The following is an 18,208-nucleotide window of genomic DNA, read 5'->3' on the forward strand; positions in this document are numbered from 1 at the left end:
GTTGAACACCTCAGTGGGCCTAGGGGCTCTCTCAGGGCTTCCCTCCTGAATAACCTTTATTCTCCGAAGCCAGGCAGAAAGGGCCCTTCCCTCTGTCTCACGTCTCATGGCACTCTTAACCATGGGCTGCACAGAGCTTTGTTTGTCCCTGTGTGTCCCATTGCCCTCTGAGCTCCCGGGGCGGGGAGTCACCCCCTCACCCTCCACATTATATTTCCTGGCATTTGTGGGATATCAACAAGTGTCTGTTGAATGATCGGGCTTATTAGAAAGTTCTGGTTGGTTTTAATGTTTTAAAATGTCAAATATATAATTACTTAAATTAAGCCTGTCTGTTAGTAGACAAAAATCTTCTAAAACATGGGGAAGGGCCCTGAGGGCAGGAACATAACAAAAGAGTTCTCTGCTGCTGGCGATGTTAGGAGCTATCGGACCAGTCCAGGGCTTCCCAACCCCAGCACTGTTGACATTGGGTTGGAAATCTCTGTTGTAGGATGCTGTCTTGTGCATCGTGGGATGTGTAACAGCATCCCTGGCCTCTGCCCACTAGAAGCCAGGAGCACTTCCCTGTTGGGACGACAAAAAATGTCTCTGGACATTGCCAAATTTTTCCCTGCTTGGGAAAAATCATGCCCAGTGGAGAACCATCGGACCTGTCATTCAATAGGTTTTGGTACAGTAAATACTCTCTCTGCTGCCTTGACATTAGCCAAAGCCGAAGCCCTCAGAATGTATGAGCTCCTTCCAGCATTTCTCCCAAGCTCTGACAACCAACACGGATCCCCCCACCGCCCAAGCCAAAGGCAAAACCACTTGCCACTGAATGAGGGCTTTGATTGCTACCAATTTCTTAAAGCAGTGTCTGAAGGTTCTGCTTCAAATATTTATGGAGTCTATGAAATGGCCCCAGAGCATGAGTGGTTCTATTAAATTTATAACTCCAGCGGTGATTTATTGACCTGGGAATTGCTGCAAATGCTTTGTCGAAGCTCTTTGTGGAAAGCCAGGATCCTTGCAGGACTCAGGAGCTCAGAGGGTGGCGAGAGGCCATCAGCTCGGGGGATGGGACAGGACAGTCCACCTTCTTCTTGCAGGTGCTGTGTGGGGAGTGCTGGTTCTGAGGCGGCTTCAGCTGGGCACACTCCAGGAGCAGATGTCCACCCTGAGGGCAGGGGAAGCTGGAGGCAAGAGCAGAATGAAATGATCTCTGCTTCTACATGTTCATAAAAGCCCCCGATCCCACATTCGTCCAGGGAAGAGACGGCAATGATGAGGAATATGTATTGATCACTTTCCAGGCCTCCCACCAGGGGTCCCCCTGCATTGCTCATTTCCTTCTATGACAGTTCAACGAGGCACACAATGCCATCATGGTGCCACGGGTGAGGAGCCAGGGCTGGGGGGGTGGCTCCCACCACATCACCCAGCAGGTGTCTGCCAAGAGGGTTGCTGATGGCTGTCCCCACAGAGCAGGGGTCCGCTCTAAGGTTTCTTGTTCGCAGGGTCGAGAGATGGTGACCATCCCATCAGAAGGAAATCGGCATCAACGGGATGCCGACCTCATGCCCAGCACTGCCCAAGGCTCTTCTCAACGAACTGGTTCACCCGTCTCCACGGAATCCTCCCGCCAGGTGGCCATCAGGCCCGCACGATGGATGAGGAACCCGGTGCCTGTTTCACACACTCTAAATAGCTTACCTACATCTATGCCGCTCTGGCGAGACTAGCTCAATGCTCAAACCCAAGCCACCCAACCTCCTCAAGACCCCACCCTTCCTGGAGCTCCCCCAGCAGCTTCTACACAGTCTCAGCCCTTCATGCCCAGCATCCCGCGTTTATCATACGCCTTCCCTGCAAATGACAGGAAGGAAGGACCCCTGTGCTCAGCAGTGCAAGTCCTACTTCCATCCCTGCTCAGTGCCCTGGCTGACAGACTAGCGGTCTGTGCCTCAGCGGTCAGACAGGTGGAATGGCGCACACTTCTCCGGCGACCCCAGGGGGGCAGTGACCGTGCGCAATGGTGCACGCTCAGCGCCCTCTCAGTGCCAGCAGTGGACGATGGCTGAGAAAGGCAGAGCGCAAAAGGAGAGGGGGTGAGGGGTGCCGGGTACCGCCCTGCGGGCCCTGCCTGGACCAGCCCCTCCCCCAGGGTGCTCCCCACCCAGCGGTACAGGCAGACAGACACATGTACAGCAATTCTGCAGAGATGGAGCCGGAAGAGAGGCCCATGCAGCCGCCAGGGAGCACCCAGGAAGGAAGCACCACTGCACACTGAGGAGTAGGAAGGCCTCCTGGAGGAGGCCGTGTCTGAGCCAGACTTTGGGGAAGGAGCGGGATTCTGCGGTGTTAAAAACTGAAGGTCATTCCATGTAGAGTAATGTACGCACTGAATGCAAACAGCGACTTAAGGAAACTGGACTTATCCTAATAAGAATAGTTTAAACCTTATGAAACCACAGATTTTGTAGGACGGGGGCGTATTTTATATGGTTCAACCCACGATGGTGAACATTCATTGAGCTCCTGTGATGGGCCAGGTATCATGCTAAGCAATGTATGCATATTGATTCATTCAGTCTTGAACCCAAAGAGGTAACTAGTATTATTATCCTATTACACAGATGAAGAAACAGAGGGCCAGAGAGGTTAAGTGACTTGCCTATGGCCACACAGCCAATAGGAGGCAAAGTCAGGATGTGAGCCCAGGCCACAGGACCCCCGAGCCCGCACTGTTCACCATTACAGTCTGCTGTTAAACACAGGATGGATGAGGGGTCTTCGGTGACCGAGTGACAGGATCAGGGTAAAGTGACATAGGGACAAATATTTCTTCAATCACCAAAGGTTTACCAGCCTTTTCAGGATATTTTTGTGTATTTTTAGGCTCCCTTCGGGGTTTTTTTTTTTTTTTTTTGTGGTCTAAGCTCAACCATAAAATAATAGAATTGCGACATGTGACAAATTTAGTTACTGTCCTTCAAAAATGACCTCATTTTGCTGACGGGTCACTGATCCCCTGGTGCAATTACTTAACAAACTCATTTTCCCCGTAGGAAGCTGTTGCCCCGAGCCAGCCTGGATCCATGGCTTACAATCTGTTTTTCTGCAAGGCAGAGGGCTCTGTTCCTCAATGTCCTTTACGACTGAGCAAAAGCACAACTGAGCAGGGGAGTGACAGCGCTGTGCTGGGGGGTGAGAGCGAGGTGCTCATGTGACCCTCTAGAGAAAGATCCCACCAGCCTCTCTCTAATTACTCAGGAAGGCCCCCCACAGCCAAGTGCTGGGTGAAGCATGGAAACAGAAATGTCGACATTGACATTCCCTCATCTTGCTGCAAAGGCCCAAAAACGTCCTGTGGGCTGGAAATTCTGTCCAACAAAGGAAGGGTTTTCATCCAGTGGCATCCTACAGGCGTGGTGATGACTTTGGAGAAAGTTAAAGAATAATGGAGAAACCTGGGACCATATGAGTGTTAGGGTGCACTTTTGGTTCATTCATTCATGCAAGTTCTGCTCCGACCACGTCCTTGAGACGGTAGCTGTCGTTTTCTGGCCAGCACCACTTAGAGCACACCTTTGAGGGTTTTTTTCTCACACTGAATTCCAGACTGGGCTGCACTGGAGGTAGGAGGGACTGCTCCCATCCCCCCAGGGAAGGCCCCACTCGATCTGTCCACACCAGCTTCAGAGCCAGGCTGCCTGGGCTGGACCCCGGCTCTGCCGCTTACTAACTGGGTACCCCCTCTGCTCCTCACCTTCTCTCATAGGGAAAGGGGGTTAATGCTGATTCCTATTTTGTAGGCCCCTCGTGAGGACTGGAAAAGCCAGTGCATTGTACATAGTAAGCAAGCATTGAAGAAGCGGGAGTGGGGGTTTTCTTTCCCATTGCTGTTCTCATCCACACCATCACTGGGATCTCCTAGACTCCTCTGTACACTTTCTCGGGTTGTGCCATAGCCACGTTTAACGGCTCGCAGCTCCCCCAACCCCTGAGGAGCACTCACCCCTCTGTCTTGACGGGCATTGTTCCCTTTGTTGAGAATACCTCCCACCTGCTTGTGATAAGCCAGGCCAAAGATTAAAAGTCAGAGGTAATTTTCCTAGAAAGAGACCAGAGCTGGAAAGAAAGTTCTCATTCCTAGGCGATAAACCTGTAGACGAGGAATTTAAAATGAAAGTCACCAGTCAGGGGGGGAAAAAAGGTTTAAGAAGGTCAATAGCGATAGCTAACATTTATTGAATGTGTGTCTCTTGCACCCGGCAGAATAGTAAGCACATTATGATTCCACTGAACTGTCTCAACAATTCCAAGAGGTAAATATTGTCCCCAGGTTTTATTTTTTTAAAGGTTTTACTTATTTGAGAGAGAGAAAGCACAAGTTGGGGGAGGGGCAGAGGGAGAGAGAGACAGAAGCAGGCTCCCTGCTCAGCAGGGAGCCCGACGTGGGGCTCGACCCTGGGACCCTGAGATCATGACCTAAGCCAAAGGCAGACGCTTCACTGACTGAGCCACCCAGGTGCCCCTCTCTCCAGCTTTTAGATAACAAATTAATATAATCATGGAGGCAGGAGAGAAGCCACAGGAATGGCCAGTAGAAGGAAACAAATAAAATGCTAAGAATAAGATCAGTTGCCTCCTGAGTCATGGCTGCTTTTTTTTTTCTCCTCTTGAGCATCTCTCTTGTTCAGACACACATTCTGCCCTGCTTCCCTGATTTTGTGCTCATACTAGCAGTAGGCAGTATTAGCCCCATGTCACAGACGAGGAGGTGGAAACACAGACACGTTAAGTAATCTGCCCACCATCACACCAAACTACAGCTGGGATTTGAACTCAGGCCTATCAGACTCCACACCTCATAAGTAAAATATATTTTCTCTGGGAAAAGAGAAGGCTGCTTGGGCTGCATCTGATTAGGACATTTTGGACCAAACCTCCAGTAAGTACCAGAAAAGCTGGACAGAACATAACACAGCATCTATTTAAACCATCCAAGAGCTACCAATATGGTCAGGATCTGAGGGACTTAAATGGAAAACAGGAGACAAGCCGGAGTAGCTTGCATGGCCGTGGAGACCGTATTTCCCTTGAGGTGAGGGCAGAGCTGGTGGTGGCTGAGAGGCAGAAGGCTAAGCAGAGCTTCTGAGAGCCTCATGGGACCGACAAGGGCCACAGACAAAAGATGCTGATAAACACTACAGGCTTCTGGTCGGGACCCCAAAAGGCTGTGCCCAAGGAGTAAGAGTGAATAGGAAGGAAAGCAGACCTCGCAAGTACTGAAACTCATCTCTGAACCAGCTGTGACATGAGGAATTGTCTCTGTCCTGGCCTCATCACCTGTAACAAGCAAAAGGAAGCCCTTTCTGGATGAAGACATTATCAACCTCAAATGATGTCTTCAAGTTTTCACACATGATGTCCAGCTCTCGATGAAAAATAACCAGACACAGAACACACGACTTGACCAAACCCACAAATTAAAAAAGAGATAACAGACAGAGACCAGGAGGGGAAGCCAAGGGGTCTGTCTCTGTGGGGCTGGGCATTTTCCAGTTCTCAACCTGGTGATGGCTTTCTGGGCATTACTCCATGATAATTCGTTGGTCCGTACACTTACAAGTTAGGTCCCTTTCCGTATGTGTGTTACACTTTTAATAAAAAAAAGCTGATCTAAGAAATTACATGACTGGTGGCCTCTTACCTTCAGAGAATGCAGTCGAGCCATCTGTGCTGGCCATTCAGCCTCGGGAACAGGCCAGGACTCTGAATGCAAAGGTCTTTGGATGATGATACTGTCCATTTTGGGATTCAGGAGGTATTTCTGAGCTAGAAGAGAGTATTCTCAGTCAAGCCTCAAACCAGAAATCTATTCTAAAAATCAACAAGGCTCTGAGCCTTGGAATAACCTTTTCCAGTCTCTGTTATTCCGAGATCCCCACATCCCATGACAGAGGCCCTCTCGGGTATCCTCGAACTCTCGAGTGCTTCATTCATACCCCTCTGATGGTCCTGCCATGGTCATGGTTATCCTAGAAAACTGCCTTCCTGCCTCACCTTTCCTTCCCCAGCTGCCAGCTCATTCAATACAGGGACCACCACCTCTGCAAGCCGACCCATCTTTGTAAACCCTGAAACACCTACAGGGGATCTGGTACACAGCAGTTTTCCAGAAATGTTGACTGTACAAATAACTCAATCAATCTAGCACATTTCCTTCTTTTAAAGGTGTGGAAGCTGAGCCCAGAGAAGGAAGGACACTGGCAAAAATTATTGGCAGATGCAGGACCAAGTGGAATTATGCCCTTCCAACCGTGAAAACGGATGCTCACCCAGACTGCAAGGATAGGAGAGGAAGGTACAGGAGGACAGGTCCAGCCTGGCCAGACAAAGACAGGGAAAAGGTCTCTCTTTTTGGGCTAGGCACTAGACACTCCTGAGAAAGGTCCTATAGTCCTCCTCTAGAAGATAAGACTCTGAGACTCAGAGAGGTTAATCAACTCCTCTAAGAATATACAGCTGGTAAGTACAGAATCCTGTATTAAGAATTGCTAGATGAGGAGCAAGATGGCGAAGGAGTAGGAGACCTAGATTTCGTCTGGTCTCAGGAATTCAGCTGAATAGGGATCAAACCATTCTGAACACCTACGAACTCAACAGGAGATCGAAGAAAAGAATAGCAACAACTCTCTGAACGGAAAAGCGACCACTTTCGGGAAGGTAGGACGTGCGGAGAAGTGAATCCGAGGCGATATTCGGGAGGATAGACGGCGGGGGAGGGGGCCTCCGACGGCCGCTTCTGGCAAGTGATAGAGCCGCAGAACACAAAATCGGACCTTTTAGAAGTCGGCTCCGCTGAGGGACGTCGCTCCAGTGGCTAAGTGGGGGGTGAAATCCTCCCGGGACAGTGTGGTCTCAGGACCCTTGGGGTGACAGAAAGACTGGGGGTGTCTGAGTGCGGCAGAGCTACCGGGTATTGGGGCGGGGAAGCCAGCTGCAGAGACGGAGCCGAGGCGTGGGCTCTCAGCTCGGGGTGGCCATAAACTGGGATCCGCGGCCCAGTCGGGCCACTGCTCCTCCAGCAGGGACCCAACAAGCGGCAGAGCCGGGGAGACTCCCCTTCCTCCCCGCGGAGGAGCGGCACGGGAGCGCACCGCAGGGATCTGCTGGGTTTGGAGACTCCACACGGGGTCGGGTGCCAGAGATAGAAACGCTCGGTCACAGGCCGGGTGAGCACGGAGTGCGGCCGGAGACCAGGGAGACGGGAATGACTGCTTTTCTCCAGGGGGCGCACTGAGGAGCGGGGCCCCGAGTTCTCAGCTCCTCCGGGTGGAGATTGGGAGGCCACCATTTTTTGCCCTAGTCCTCCAGCTGTACCGAGAGCTTGTAGGGAAAAAAAGCTCCTGAGAGCAAACCCGAGCAGCTTGCTTAGCCCGGACCGACAAGGGCGGGGCAATTCCGCCTCCGGCAAAGACATTTGGGAACCACGGCAACAGGCCCCTCCCCCAGAAGATCAGCCGGAACAGCCAGCAAGCCAAGACCAAGTTTACCGATCATGGAGAACGGGAGAACTCCAGCGCTAGGGGAATACTGCACATAGAATTCATGGCTTTTTTTTACCATGATTCATTAGTTCATCAAAATTAATTTTTTAACTGTTTTTTTTTTAATTTTCTTTTTCCCTTTTTCAACCAACATCTTATCAATCCCTTTTTTTAAAAAAAGCATTTTTTATTTTTCATTTTTAGAGTCATATTTTATCCCTTCATAGTAGTTACCCTTATTTTTGGCATATATATATAAGTTGTTCTCTCTTTAAAATTTTGAGATACAGTTTCTTCTAACAGATCAAAATATACCCTAAATCACTAGTGTATGGCTTTGTTCTAGTCTCCTGCCTGATCACATTCTCTCCCTTTTTTTTTTCTAAATCTTCTTCTTTCTTTTTTCAAACAACTTCTTATCTTATCAATTCCTTTTATAAAATCTTATATAATTTTCATCTTTACAGTCATCTTCTATCCCTTCATTGTATCAACCCTTATTTTGTACATATATGTCTTTCTTCCTTTAAAATTTTAGGAGGCACTTTTTTCTAACACACCAAAATACGCCCAAAATCTAGTGTGTGGCACTGATCTATGCACTAGCCTGATCATATTTGATCATATTCTGCTTTTGTTGTATTGTTCTGTTTTTGTTTATATCTTTTTTTTCCTTTTTTTTCTCTTTCTTTTTTCTTTCTTTCCCTTTCTTTCCCCTGGTTTCAGGTCTTTTCTGATTTGTATACAGTTTATTTGCTGGGGATGTTGTTAACCTGTTAGCATTTTGTTCTCTCATTCATCTATTCTCCTCTGGACAAAATGACAAGACGAAAAAAATCACCTCAGCAAAAAGAACAAGAGGTAGAACCATCAGCCAGGGACCTACTCAATACGGACATTAGTACGATGTTGGACCTAGAGTTCAGAATCCTGACTTTAAAGATACTAGCTGGGCTTGAAAAAAGCATGGAAGTTATTAGAGAAACCCTTTCTGGAGAAATAAAAGAACTAAAATCTAACCAAGTCAAAATCAAAAAGGCTATTGATGAGGTGCAATCAAAAATGGGGGCACTAACGGCTAGGATAAATGAGGCAGAAGAGAGAATCAGTGATATAGAAGACCAAATGATGGAAAATAAAGAGGCTGAGAAAAAGAGAGATAAACAAAAACAGGATCACGAGGGCAGAATTCGAGAGATAAGCGATACGATAAGACGAAACAACATTAGAATAATTGGGATCCCAGAAGAAGAAGAAAGAGAGAGAGGGACAGAAAGTATATTGGAGCAAATGATAGCAGAGAACTTCCCTAATGTGGGGAAGGAAACAGGCATCAAAATCCAGGAGGCACAGAGAACCCCTCTCAAAATCAATAATAATAGGTCAACACCCCGACATCGAATAGTAAAACTTATGAGTCTCAGAGACAAAGAGAAAATCCTGAAAGCAGCTCGGGAGAAGAGAGATGTAACCTACAATGGTAGAAATATTAGATTGGCAACAGACCTATCCACAGAGACCTGGCAGGCCAGAAAGGACTGGCAAGATATCTTCAGAGCACTAAACGAGAAAAATATGCAGCCAAGAATACTATATCTAGCTAGGCTCTCATTGAAAATTAAAGGAGAGATAAAAAGCTTCCAGGACAAACAAAAACTAAAGGAATTTGCAAACACGAAAGCAGCCCTCCAAGAAATATTGAAAGGGGTCCTCTAAGCAAAGAGAGAGCCTAAAAGCAGCATAGATCAGGAAGGAATAGAGACAATATACAGTAACAGTCACCTTACAGGCAATACAATGGCACTAAATTCATACCTTTCAATAGTTACCCTGAATGTAAATGGGCTCAATGCCCCAATCAAAAGACACAGGCTATCAGATTGGATTAAAAAACAAGACTCATCCATATGCTGTCTGCAAGAGACTCATTTTAGACCCAAAGACACCCCCAGATTGAAAGTGAGGGGGTGGAAAACCATTTACCATGCTAATGGACACCAAAAGAAAGCTGGGGTGGCAATCCTGATATCAGAAAACTAGATTTTAAAACAAAGACTGTAATAAGAGATGAGGAAGGACACTATATCCTACTTAAAGGGTCTATCCAAAGAGAAGATCTAACAGTTGTAAATATCTATGCCCCTAACATGGGAGCAGCCAATTATATAAGGCAATTAATAACAAAAGCAAAGAAACACATTGACAACAATACAATAATAGTGGGGGACTTTAACACCCCCCTGACTGAAATGGACAGATCATCTAAGCAAAAGATCAACAAGAAAATAAAGACTTTAAATGACACACTGGACCAAATGGACTTCACAGATATATTCAGAACATTCCATCCCAAAGCAACGGAATACACATTCTTCTCTAGTGCCCATGGAACATTCTCCAGAACTGATCACATCCTAGGTCACCAATCAGGTCTCAACCGCTACCAAAAGATTGGGATCATTCCCTGCATATTTTCAGACCACAATGCTTTGAAACTAGAACTCAATCACAAGAGGAAAGTCGGAAAGAACTCAAATACATGGAGGCTAAAGAGCATCCTACTAAAGAATGAATGGGTCAACCAGGAAATTAAAGAAGAATTAAAAAAATTCATGGAAACCAATGAAAATGAAAACACAACTGTTCAAAATCTTTGGGATACAGCGAAGGCAGTCCTGAGAGGAAAGTATAGAGCAATACAAACCTTTCTCAAGAAACAAGAAAGGTCTCAAATACACAACCTAACCCTACACCTAAAGGAGCTGGAGAAAGAACAGCAAATAAAGCCTAAACCCAGCAGGAGAAGAGAAATAATATGGATCAGAGCAGAAATCAATGAAATAGAAACCAAAGAACAGCAGAACAGATCAACGGAACTAGGAGCTGGTTCTTTGAAAGAATTAACAAGATTGATAAACCCTTGGCCAGACTTATCAAAAAGAAAAGAGAAATGACCCAAATCAACAAAATCATGAATGAAAGAGGAGAGATCACAACCAACACCAAAGAAATACAAACAATTATAAGAACATATTATGAGCAACTCTATGCCAGCAAATTAGATAACCTGGAAGAAATGGGTGCATTCCTAGAGATGTGTCAACTACCAAAATTGAACCAGGAAGAAATAGAAAACCGGAACAGACTTATAGCCACTAAGGATATTGAAGCAGTCATCAAAAATCTCCCAAGAAACAAAAGCCCGGGCCCAGATGGCTTCCCAGGGGAATTCTATCAGACATTTAAAGAAGAATTAATACCTATTCTCCTGAAACTGTTCCAAAAAATAAAAATGGGAGGAAAACTTCCAAACTCATTTTATGAGGCCATCATTGCCTTCATCCCAAAACCAGACAAAGATCCCATGAAAAAGGAGAATTACAGACTAATATCCTTGATGAACATGGATGCAAAAATTCTCACCAAAATACTAGCCAATAGGATCCAACAGTACATTAAAAGGATTATTCACCACGACCAAGTGGGATTTATCCCTGGGCTGCAAGGTTGATTCAACATCCGCAAATCAATCAACGTGATACAATACCTTAACAAAAGAAAGAACAAGAATCATATGATCCTCTCAATAGATGCAGAAAAAGCATTTGACAACGTACAGCATCCTTTCTTGATCAAAACTCTTCAGAGTATAGGGATAGAGGGTACCTACCTCAATATCATAAAAGCCATCTATGAAAAACCTACAGCGAATATCATTCTCAATGGGGAAAAGCTGAGAGCTTTTCCCCAAAGGTCAGGAACGCGGCAGGGATGTCCACTCTCACCACTGCTATTCAACATAGTATTAGAAGTCCTAGCCACAGCAATCAGACAACAAAAAGAAATCAAAGGCATCCAAATCGGCAAAGAGGAAGTCAAACTCTCACTCTTTGCAGATGATATGATACTGTATGTGGAAAACCCAAAAGACTACACCCCAAAACTGCTAGAACTCACACAGGAATTCAGTAAAGTAGCAGGATATAAAATCAATGCACAGAAATCAGTGGCATTCCTATACACCGACAACAAGACAGAAGAGAGACAAATCAAGGAGTCGATCCCATTTACAATTGCACCCAAAACCATAAGATACCTAGGAATAAATCTAACCAAAGAGGCAAAGGATCTGTACTCAGAAAACTATAAAATACTCATGAAAGAAATTGAAGAAGACACAAAGAAATGGAAAAATGTTCCATGCTCATGGATTGGAAGAACAAACATTGTGAAGATGTCAATGCTACCTAGAGCAATCTACACATTCAATGCAATCCCCATCAAAATACCATCCACTTTTTTCAAGGAAAGGGAACAAATAATCCTAAAATTTGTATGGAACCAGAAGGGACCCCGAATAGCCACAGGAATATTGAAAAAGAAAAGCAAAGCTGGCGGCATCACAATTCCGGACTTCCGGCTCTATTACAAAGCTGTCATCATCAAGACAGTATGGTCCTGGCACAAAAACAGACACATAGATCAATGGAACAGAATCGAGAGCCCAGAAATGGACCCTCAACTCTATGGTCAACTCATCTTTGACAAAGCAGGAAAGAATGTCCAATGGCAAAAAGACAGTCTCTTCAACAAATGGTGTTGGGAAAATTGGACAGCCACATGCAGAAGAATGAAACTGGACCATTTCCTTACACCACACACAAAAATAGACTCCAAATGGTTGAAAGACCTAAACGTGAGACAGGAGTCCATCAAAATCCTAAAGGAGAACACAGGCAGCAACCTCTTCGACCTCAGCCGCAGCAACTTCTTCCTAGAAACATCGCCAAAGGCAAGGGAAGCCAGGGCAAAAATGAACTATTGGGACTTCATCAAGATAAAAAGCTTTTGCACAGCAAAAGAAACAGTCCACAAAACCAAAAGCCAACCGACAGAATGGGAGAAAATATTTGCAAATGACATATCAGATAAAGGGCTAGTATCCAAAATCTATAAAGAACTTATCAAACTCAACACCCAAAGAACAAGTAACCCAATCAAGAAATGGGCAGAAGACATAAACAGACATTTTTCCAAAGAAGACATCCAAATGGCCAACAGACACATGAAAAAGTGCTCAACATCGCTCGGCATCAGGGAAATCCAAATCAAAACCTCAAGGAGATACCACCTCACACCAGTCAGAATGGCTAAAATGAACAAGTCAGGAAACGACAGATGTTGGCGGGGATGCGGAGAAAGGGGAACCCTCCCTCACTGTTGGTGGGAATGCAAGCTGGTGCAGTCACTCTCGAAAACAGTATGGAGGTGCCTCAAACAGTTGAAAATAGAGCTACCATACGACCCTGCAATTGCACTACTGGGTATTTACCCCAAAGATAGAAATGTAGGGATCCGAAGGGGTACGTGCACCCCGATGTTTATAGCAGCAATGTCCACAATAGCCAAACTGTGGAAAGAGCCAAGATGTCCATTGACAGATGAATGGATAAAGAAGAGCTGGTATATATACACAATGGAATATTATGCAGCCATCAAAAGGAATGAGATCTTGCCATTTGCAACGACGTGAATGGAACTGGAGGGTGTTATGCTGAGTGAAATAAGTCAATCAGAGAAAGACATGTATCATATGACCTCACTGATATGAGGAATTCTTAATCTCAGGAAACAAACTGAGGGTTGCTGGAGTGGTGGGGGGTGGGAGGGATGGGGTGGCTGGGTGATAGACATTGGGGGGGGTATGTGCTATGGTGAGTGCTGTGAATTGTGCAAGACTGTTGAATCGCGGATCTGTACTTCTGCAACAAATAATGCAACATATGTTAAGAAAAAAGAAAAAGAAGAAGATAGCAGGAGGGGAAGAATGAAGGGGAGTAAGTCAGAGGGGGAGACGAACCATGAGAGACGATGGACTCTGAAAAACAAACTGAGGGTTCTAGAGGGGAGGAGGGTAGGGGGATGGGTTAGCCTGGTGATGGGTATTCAAGAGGGCACGTTCTGCGTGGAGCACTGGGTGTTATGCACAAACAATGAATCATGGAACACTACATCAAAAACTGATGATGTAATGTATGGTGATTAACATAACAATAAAAAATTAAAAAAAAAGAATTGCTAGATGAGCAGATCTCATGAGTAGCTCAGGTGCCTAAAGTCAACACCATCCATACTTTCTCCATGTTTCTATTGAGCCCCTGATATGAACATAACCCTAAACAAATCCTTAGAAGCCTTCCTTCCCCCACGCTGAGAGCATGCTGCACTTAACTACGGAAATTCTGCCTGCCTGGGTAGCATCTTAATTTCTCTTTTCATAATAAAAATAACAGAACACAACCAATCACCCCTATTACCATCTTTCTAAGTAACCACGTTTAGAATTTATCTGCTAGCGTATGTTGCCAATCATCCAGATGTGCTTATATAGCTTTCTCAGTGTAATCACCCCTTACATTCCATTCCCTAGCTTTTAAAAATTTAGGAGAATATCATCATTCCTATGGTATTACATGAGGCTTAGCAGCATGATTTTAGTGACCAATAGTTCATTGAGTCTATGGGTTAACTAACAATGATGGAGGGCAATCCGCCCCCACCGACACCTCCAGTTTTTCATTATTAGAAATGCCCTGGCATGAATACACCTGTCCATTGAGCTTTTCCACACAGAGAATTATTCACGTAGGATGAATCTCCAGGAGTGAAACTGCAGGGCTGAGGAGTTGGGCTACTTCTGCAGAGACCGTATTTTTCCGACTGTGTTCTGCTTACATTGTGAACTGAGAAGGCAGGGCCAAGTCAAGAAGGAGGGGGGAGAAAACGGGGTTCCGTTCCTCACCTCACCTCACCTCACACTTGACCCAGGCCCACCCGTCAGGTCGTCCTGCTGGCTTGGACCGTGTCTGAGCACAGAGATATTCCTAATTGAAGATCGCACTGACCTCTTACAACAGCTGCCTTCTCAGACTCGACATCCAGATGGTGGCTGGTCTGGAAGAAAAGACATCTCAGCAAGTTATTCTGAACGGCTCAGGAGAAAAAGCCCCACGAAGGTGGCCGCAACTGGAACGAAGCAGGCTTCTCACCCCTCCCTGCAGGAAGCACATTCCCTGCGCAGCTCCACCCGTCCCTCCCCTGCCCGTGGCCCACAGAGGAGAAGGACCGGCTCTGAGGGAATACAGGTGCAGGGAAACGACTGCATTTCCTTCACCCGAATTCATTCTCCAAACGGAGCCTGTGATTAATGTGTTTTAGAAACTGCTGTTGAAAGTGGGTAAATGGAGGGCAGCTGGACAGCAAGAGTTTCCAAGAGGAATATTCTTTCTCCACGGAGGTCCGACCGACACATTGTGAGAGCTGATCGCTGAGCTGCCCCTGGAGTCCCTGGCTCAGTCGCCCAGGAACTCAGGTCGGGCTGGAACCCGAGTCCCCCATGCCACCCCATCGACTGGGTGGTGGTCCTCCTGGATCCCATGACCGCACGGGGTCTGCAAGATGGTGTGGCAATGGCAACTTGGCTGGTTGGCCTGGCAGCCCCTAACTGGTTCAAGATCAGTGCTGGCCTCGAAGGCAGGTCAGATGCCAGACCAGCGGCCCCGCCCTTGCCTCTTCATGGGTGTTTCTGGTAGAGCAGGGGCCCTGTGAGATGGTCACTGGGGTACCTCCTTCCCCAGCCACCGTGCCCAGCAAGCACTTACATCAGCGGCCCCCCTGCCTGAAGGCCCCGGCGCTCACTCGCTCTCTCCCTGTGTGTATGCCATGACCTCATTCAAATGTCCCCTGCTGTGTGGAGTCTTCCCTGACTCCACCCGGCGGAGTTCAGCCACCTGCCTGTCACAAAGCCCCTCCATGTGCTGTGCTGGGACAACTGGACCATCTGTCCCCTCTAAAGGGGATTGACGAATCCGGCAGCTAATGCACAAGGGCACAGATTATGGCTTGACCATAATCCACACGCTGACTGGAGCCTTCTGCACTAGGCACGCTCGCTGCCTCTTCTCAGCGCTCGGTGTTTATATGCCCGGGACACCACACATCTTCCAGCACCTTCACTGTTCACACCCCAGGGCCCTCCCTCATGCATGTCTCCGGGTCTCGAGTGCCTTCATTCCATCCCTCCAGCTATCATAACCCCCCTATATCCTTCCAAGCCTGGTGTGCATACCTTCTCCTCCAGGAAGCCTCTTCCCCATCAAGTCTCTCTCTCCTCTCTGCTCACTGCCCGTGCTCCACACACATGCCTCCCCTTGCACCTGGCTTTAGATCGCGTCTCATTCGATGCAGATGCCTTCAACGTGAGAACAAGGTTTCCTTGACCTTCGTATCCAGGGCAGCCTCAGATCCGTTCAACTGGCTTCCAGGGGGCACTGCATTCGGCATGTGATCAGGGTTTTAGTGGTCCTTCTCTGCTTCCTGCTCCTCCTGTATCCCACCAGCCTGGACAGGCTCAGAGCCAGACACTCTCAGGCTGAATCCTGGTTCTGCTGCTTACAATTCCATGGTCTTGGCCAAGTTAGTGGAACTCCCTGAGCCTTGCCCTATCCATCTGTAGAATGGACATTCTACTAAGTCCCTTGCGGGGTTTTGGTGGAATACAATGAGAATGGATATCTACTGGATGTTCCACACAGGGTAGCAAAGATTTGCCCTACATGTTCCGCTCCCCCTGCCTCTCTCTCTCTGTAAACTTTTGGGGAATATTCTAAACTTCATAAAAGGCAAAAGCTAAAGAGAAAATAATTGCATGGATCCTTGGAGGCCCAGGCTTGGGGTCGTTGATTTAATGAATCAGGGGAGTTTAGAGCTCCAAGTCTCGCTGCTTCTTTTTAAGACGAGATCCATTTCTGAAGGCCCATATATAGATCTTGTTGACAATACTCAGAGGAAAGCAAGCTTTTTCCAGGAGGTGGAGGGGAGAGAAACGAGCAGGGCAAGAGGAGGGAAATGAGCAGCTCCCTTGCCCCGATCACCTCCATCTTCCTGAGGTGCAGTCCAGATGACCCCCTGACCAGCCCCCCTCCACGCCTGCACTTTCATCTCTGACTTCCAGGCTCCAGAACCATGAGAAATGAATGTTTGTGGTTTAAACCCCCACCTGTGGGATTCTGTTACAGCTGCCTGAGCCAACTAAGAGACTCAGACACGGCCCCGAGGAAAAGGCACAGGTGCTCAGAGGGCCGAGGCTTACCATCTATCACCCGCCCCACCAGGGCAAGAAAATCATCAACTCAACGGGAGATACACATTGACCCGAGTGATCTGCTGCAGGTGTGAGCACTCTACTCCAAGGGCAGGAGTGTGGGCGGACATAGCTCTGAACCCCAGTCTGCCGGCCCCAGGTGTGACCCTGACTAGCTCTTTGACTGCTCTGAGCCTCGGTTTCCCCCTGATAAAGCGGGCCTTGGGAGGATGAAGTGAGCTAATCCATGGAACATGCTGGAACAGGGGAGGGCTGAGTCTCGGCCATAATCGCCACATCCAGTGAACAAACGAATGGCAGCCTGTCCTTCCTTGGACGTCTGCGGTCAGTGTGGGTCTCCTCCCAAGGGCAGAGACCAGACATCCTGAGCCTCCAGGGTCCAGGCCCTCCCAGAGATGTTTCCGCAAGGCCTCAGTTGGCATGTAGGCCGGCCCTGCTGCCCAGCCTCAGTGCTCCCTCTGCTCTGGTGCATCCCACCCCGAGCCCACACGTGTCTCTCCCCAGCCAGCCGGGCAGGACTCCCAGGCTGCAAGCCAGGCTCCACAACCTGCATCGGGAATTCCATCTGTGTTCTCTGAAATGAGAGTCAGTGCCCATAAAGTCAGTGCCCAGCTGCCAGCAGGAGGAATTGCCACCACCACCTCAAGGGTCTCGGTGGCCCCCAAGGCTCTGCTCGGCTGCCTGGCCCTCGGTCCTCACAGCCCAAGTCACTGGCTATTGAACTAGACAAGCTGCCATGTGCACGGCCTTCATGGCACCGGCAGCCCGGCCTAGCCCACACGCCTGCTGGATCTGCCTTCCCGAAGCACAGCGACCCCGCTCCGACACCAGCGCTGGCCCCCCACTCATTCAGGAATGAAGCACAAGTGACCTCCCACCCACTCCAGTCTCCCACCACTGCTCCCCTCGGCACCCAGCCCCTCCATCCAGCCAGCCTGGAGCACCACCCTTGGTTTCTTAGACACATCACTGCCTAGTGGCCACACGCTGAGGGTTGGCCTTCCAGCAACAAGAGGGATCAATTCATTGAGGACGTGGGATGTGCCAGACCCGGCGTTGCAGCCCAGACTCCCAACAGCGCACATGCACCTGCTACACCCCCTTTCCCACAGGCTCGTGACTGCAGTGGCAGGACCCAGAAGCCCCCTACTGGGGTCAAATCCCAGCTGGGCTCAACGAAGCAGTTTCACACCGAGAAGGCCGAGCTAGAAAGCTACTCAGAGATGTGTGTCTTTGAGCCAGACTTGCAACCACTGAGCCTCAGGTTTCCCATCTGGGGAAGGGATAATGAGGCTTCTTCCCCGTGGAAGGACCTCCTGAGTGAGCTTCATAAATCATGCAGGAAGTGCCCGTGCACTGTTAAGGGGTACATATAAGTGTCCCCTCCTACGGCAAACAGGCAGTGGTGGAGCTCCCTGACGTCAGAGCGTGCCCTCTTGACAACTGCCCACACGAAGGCCAGGTTCCTACCCAGTGGGACCCCCTGTATGGGACGCTTAACAGA

At 48.0% G+C, this 18,208-nt stretch overlaps 1 protein-coding gene across 1 annotated transcript in view; it reads right to left on the minus strand.

Annotated features, from left to right (window-relative positions):
• Positions 1–932: 932 nt before the first annotated feature.
• Positions 933–18,208, minus strand: part of CUNH4orf50 (chromosome unknown C4orf50 homolog) — a 64,296-nt gene continuing 47,020 nt past the window's right edge. The window contains exons 10-12 of the mRNA XM_028089830.2: positions 14,447–14,495; positions 5,702–5,826; positions 933–1,178 (exon numbers count right to left, since the gene is read on the minus strand). Of these exons, the coding sequence (XP_027945631.1) occupies positions 933–1,178; positions 5,702–5,826; positions 14,447–14,495 (420 nt within the window). The remainder of the gene's footprint in view (positions 1,179–5,701; positions 5,827–14,446; positions 14,496–18,208) is intronic.

The sequence above is a fragment of the Eumetopias jubatus genome, unplaced genomic scaffold, assembly GCF_037043125.1.
Source record: "Eumetopias jubatus isolate StellerSeaLion01/CBP00866 unplaced genomic scaffold, mEumJub1_p1.0 scaffold_2, whole genome shotgun sequence".
Classification (NCBI taxonomy): domain Eukaryota; kingdom Metazoa; phylum Chordata; class Mammalia; order Carnivora; family Otariidae; genus Eumetopias; species Eumetopias jubatus.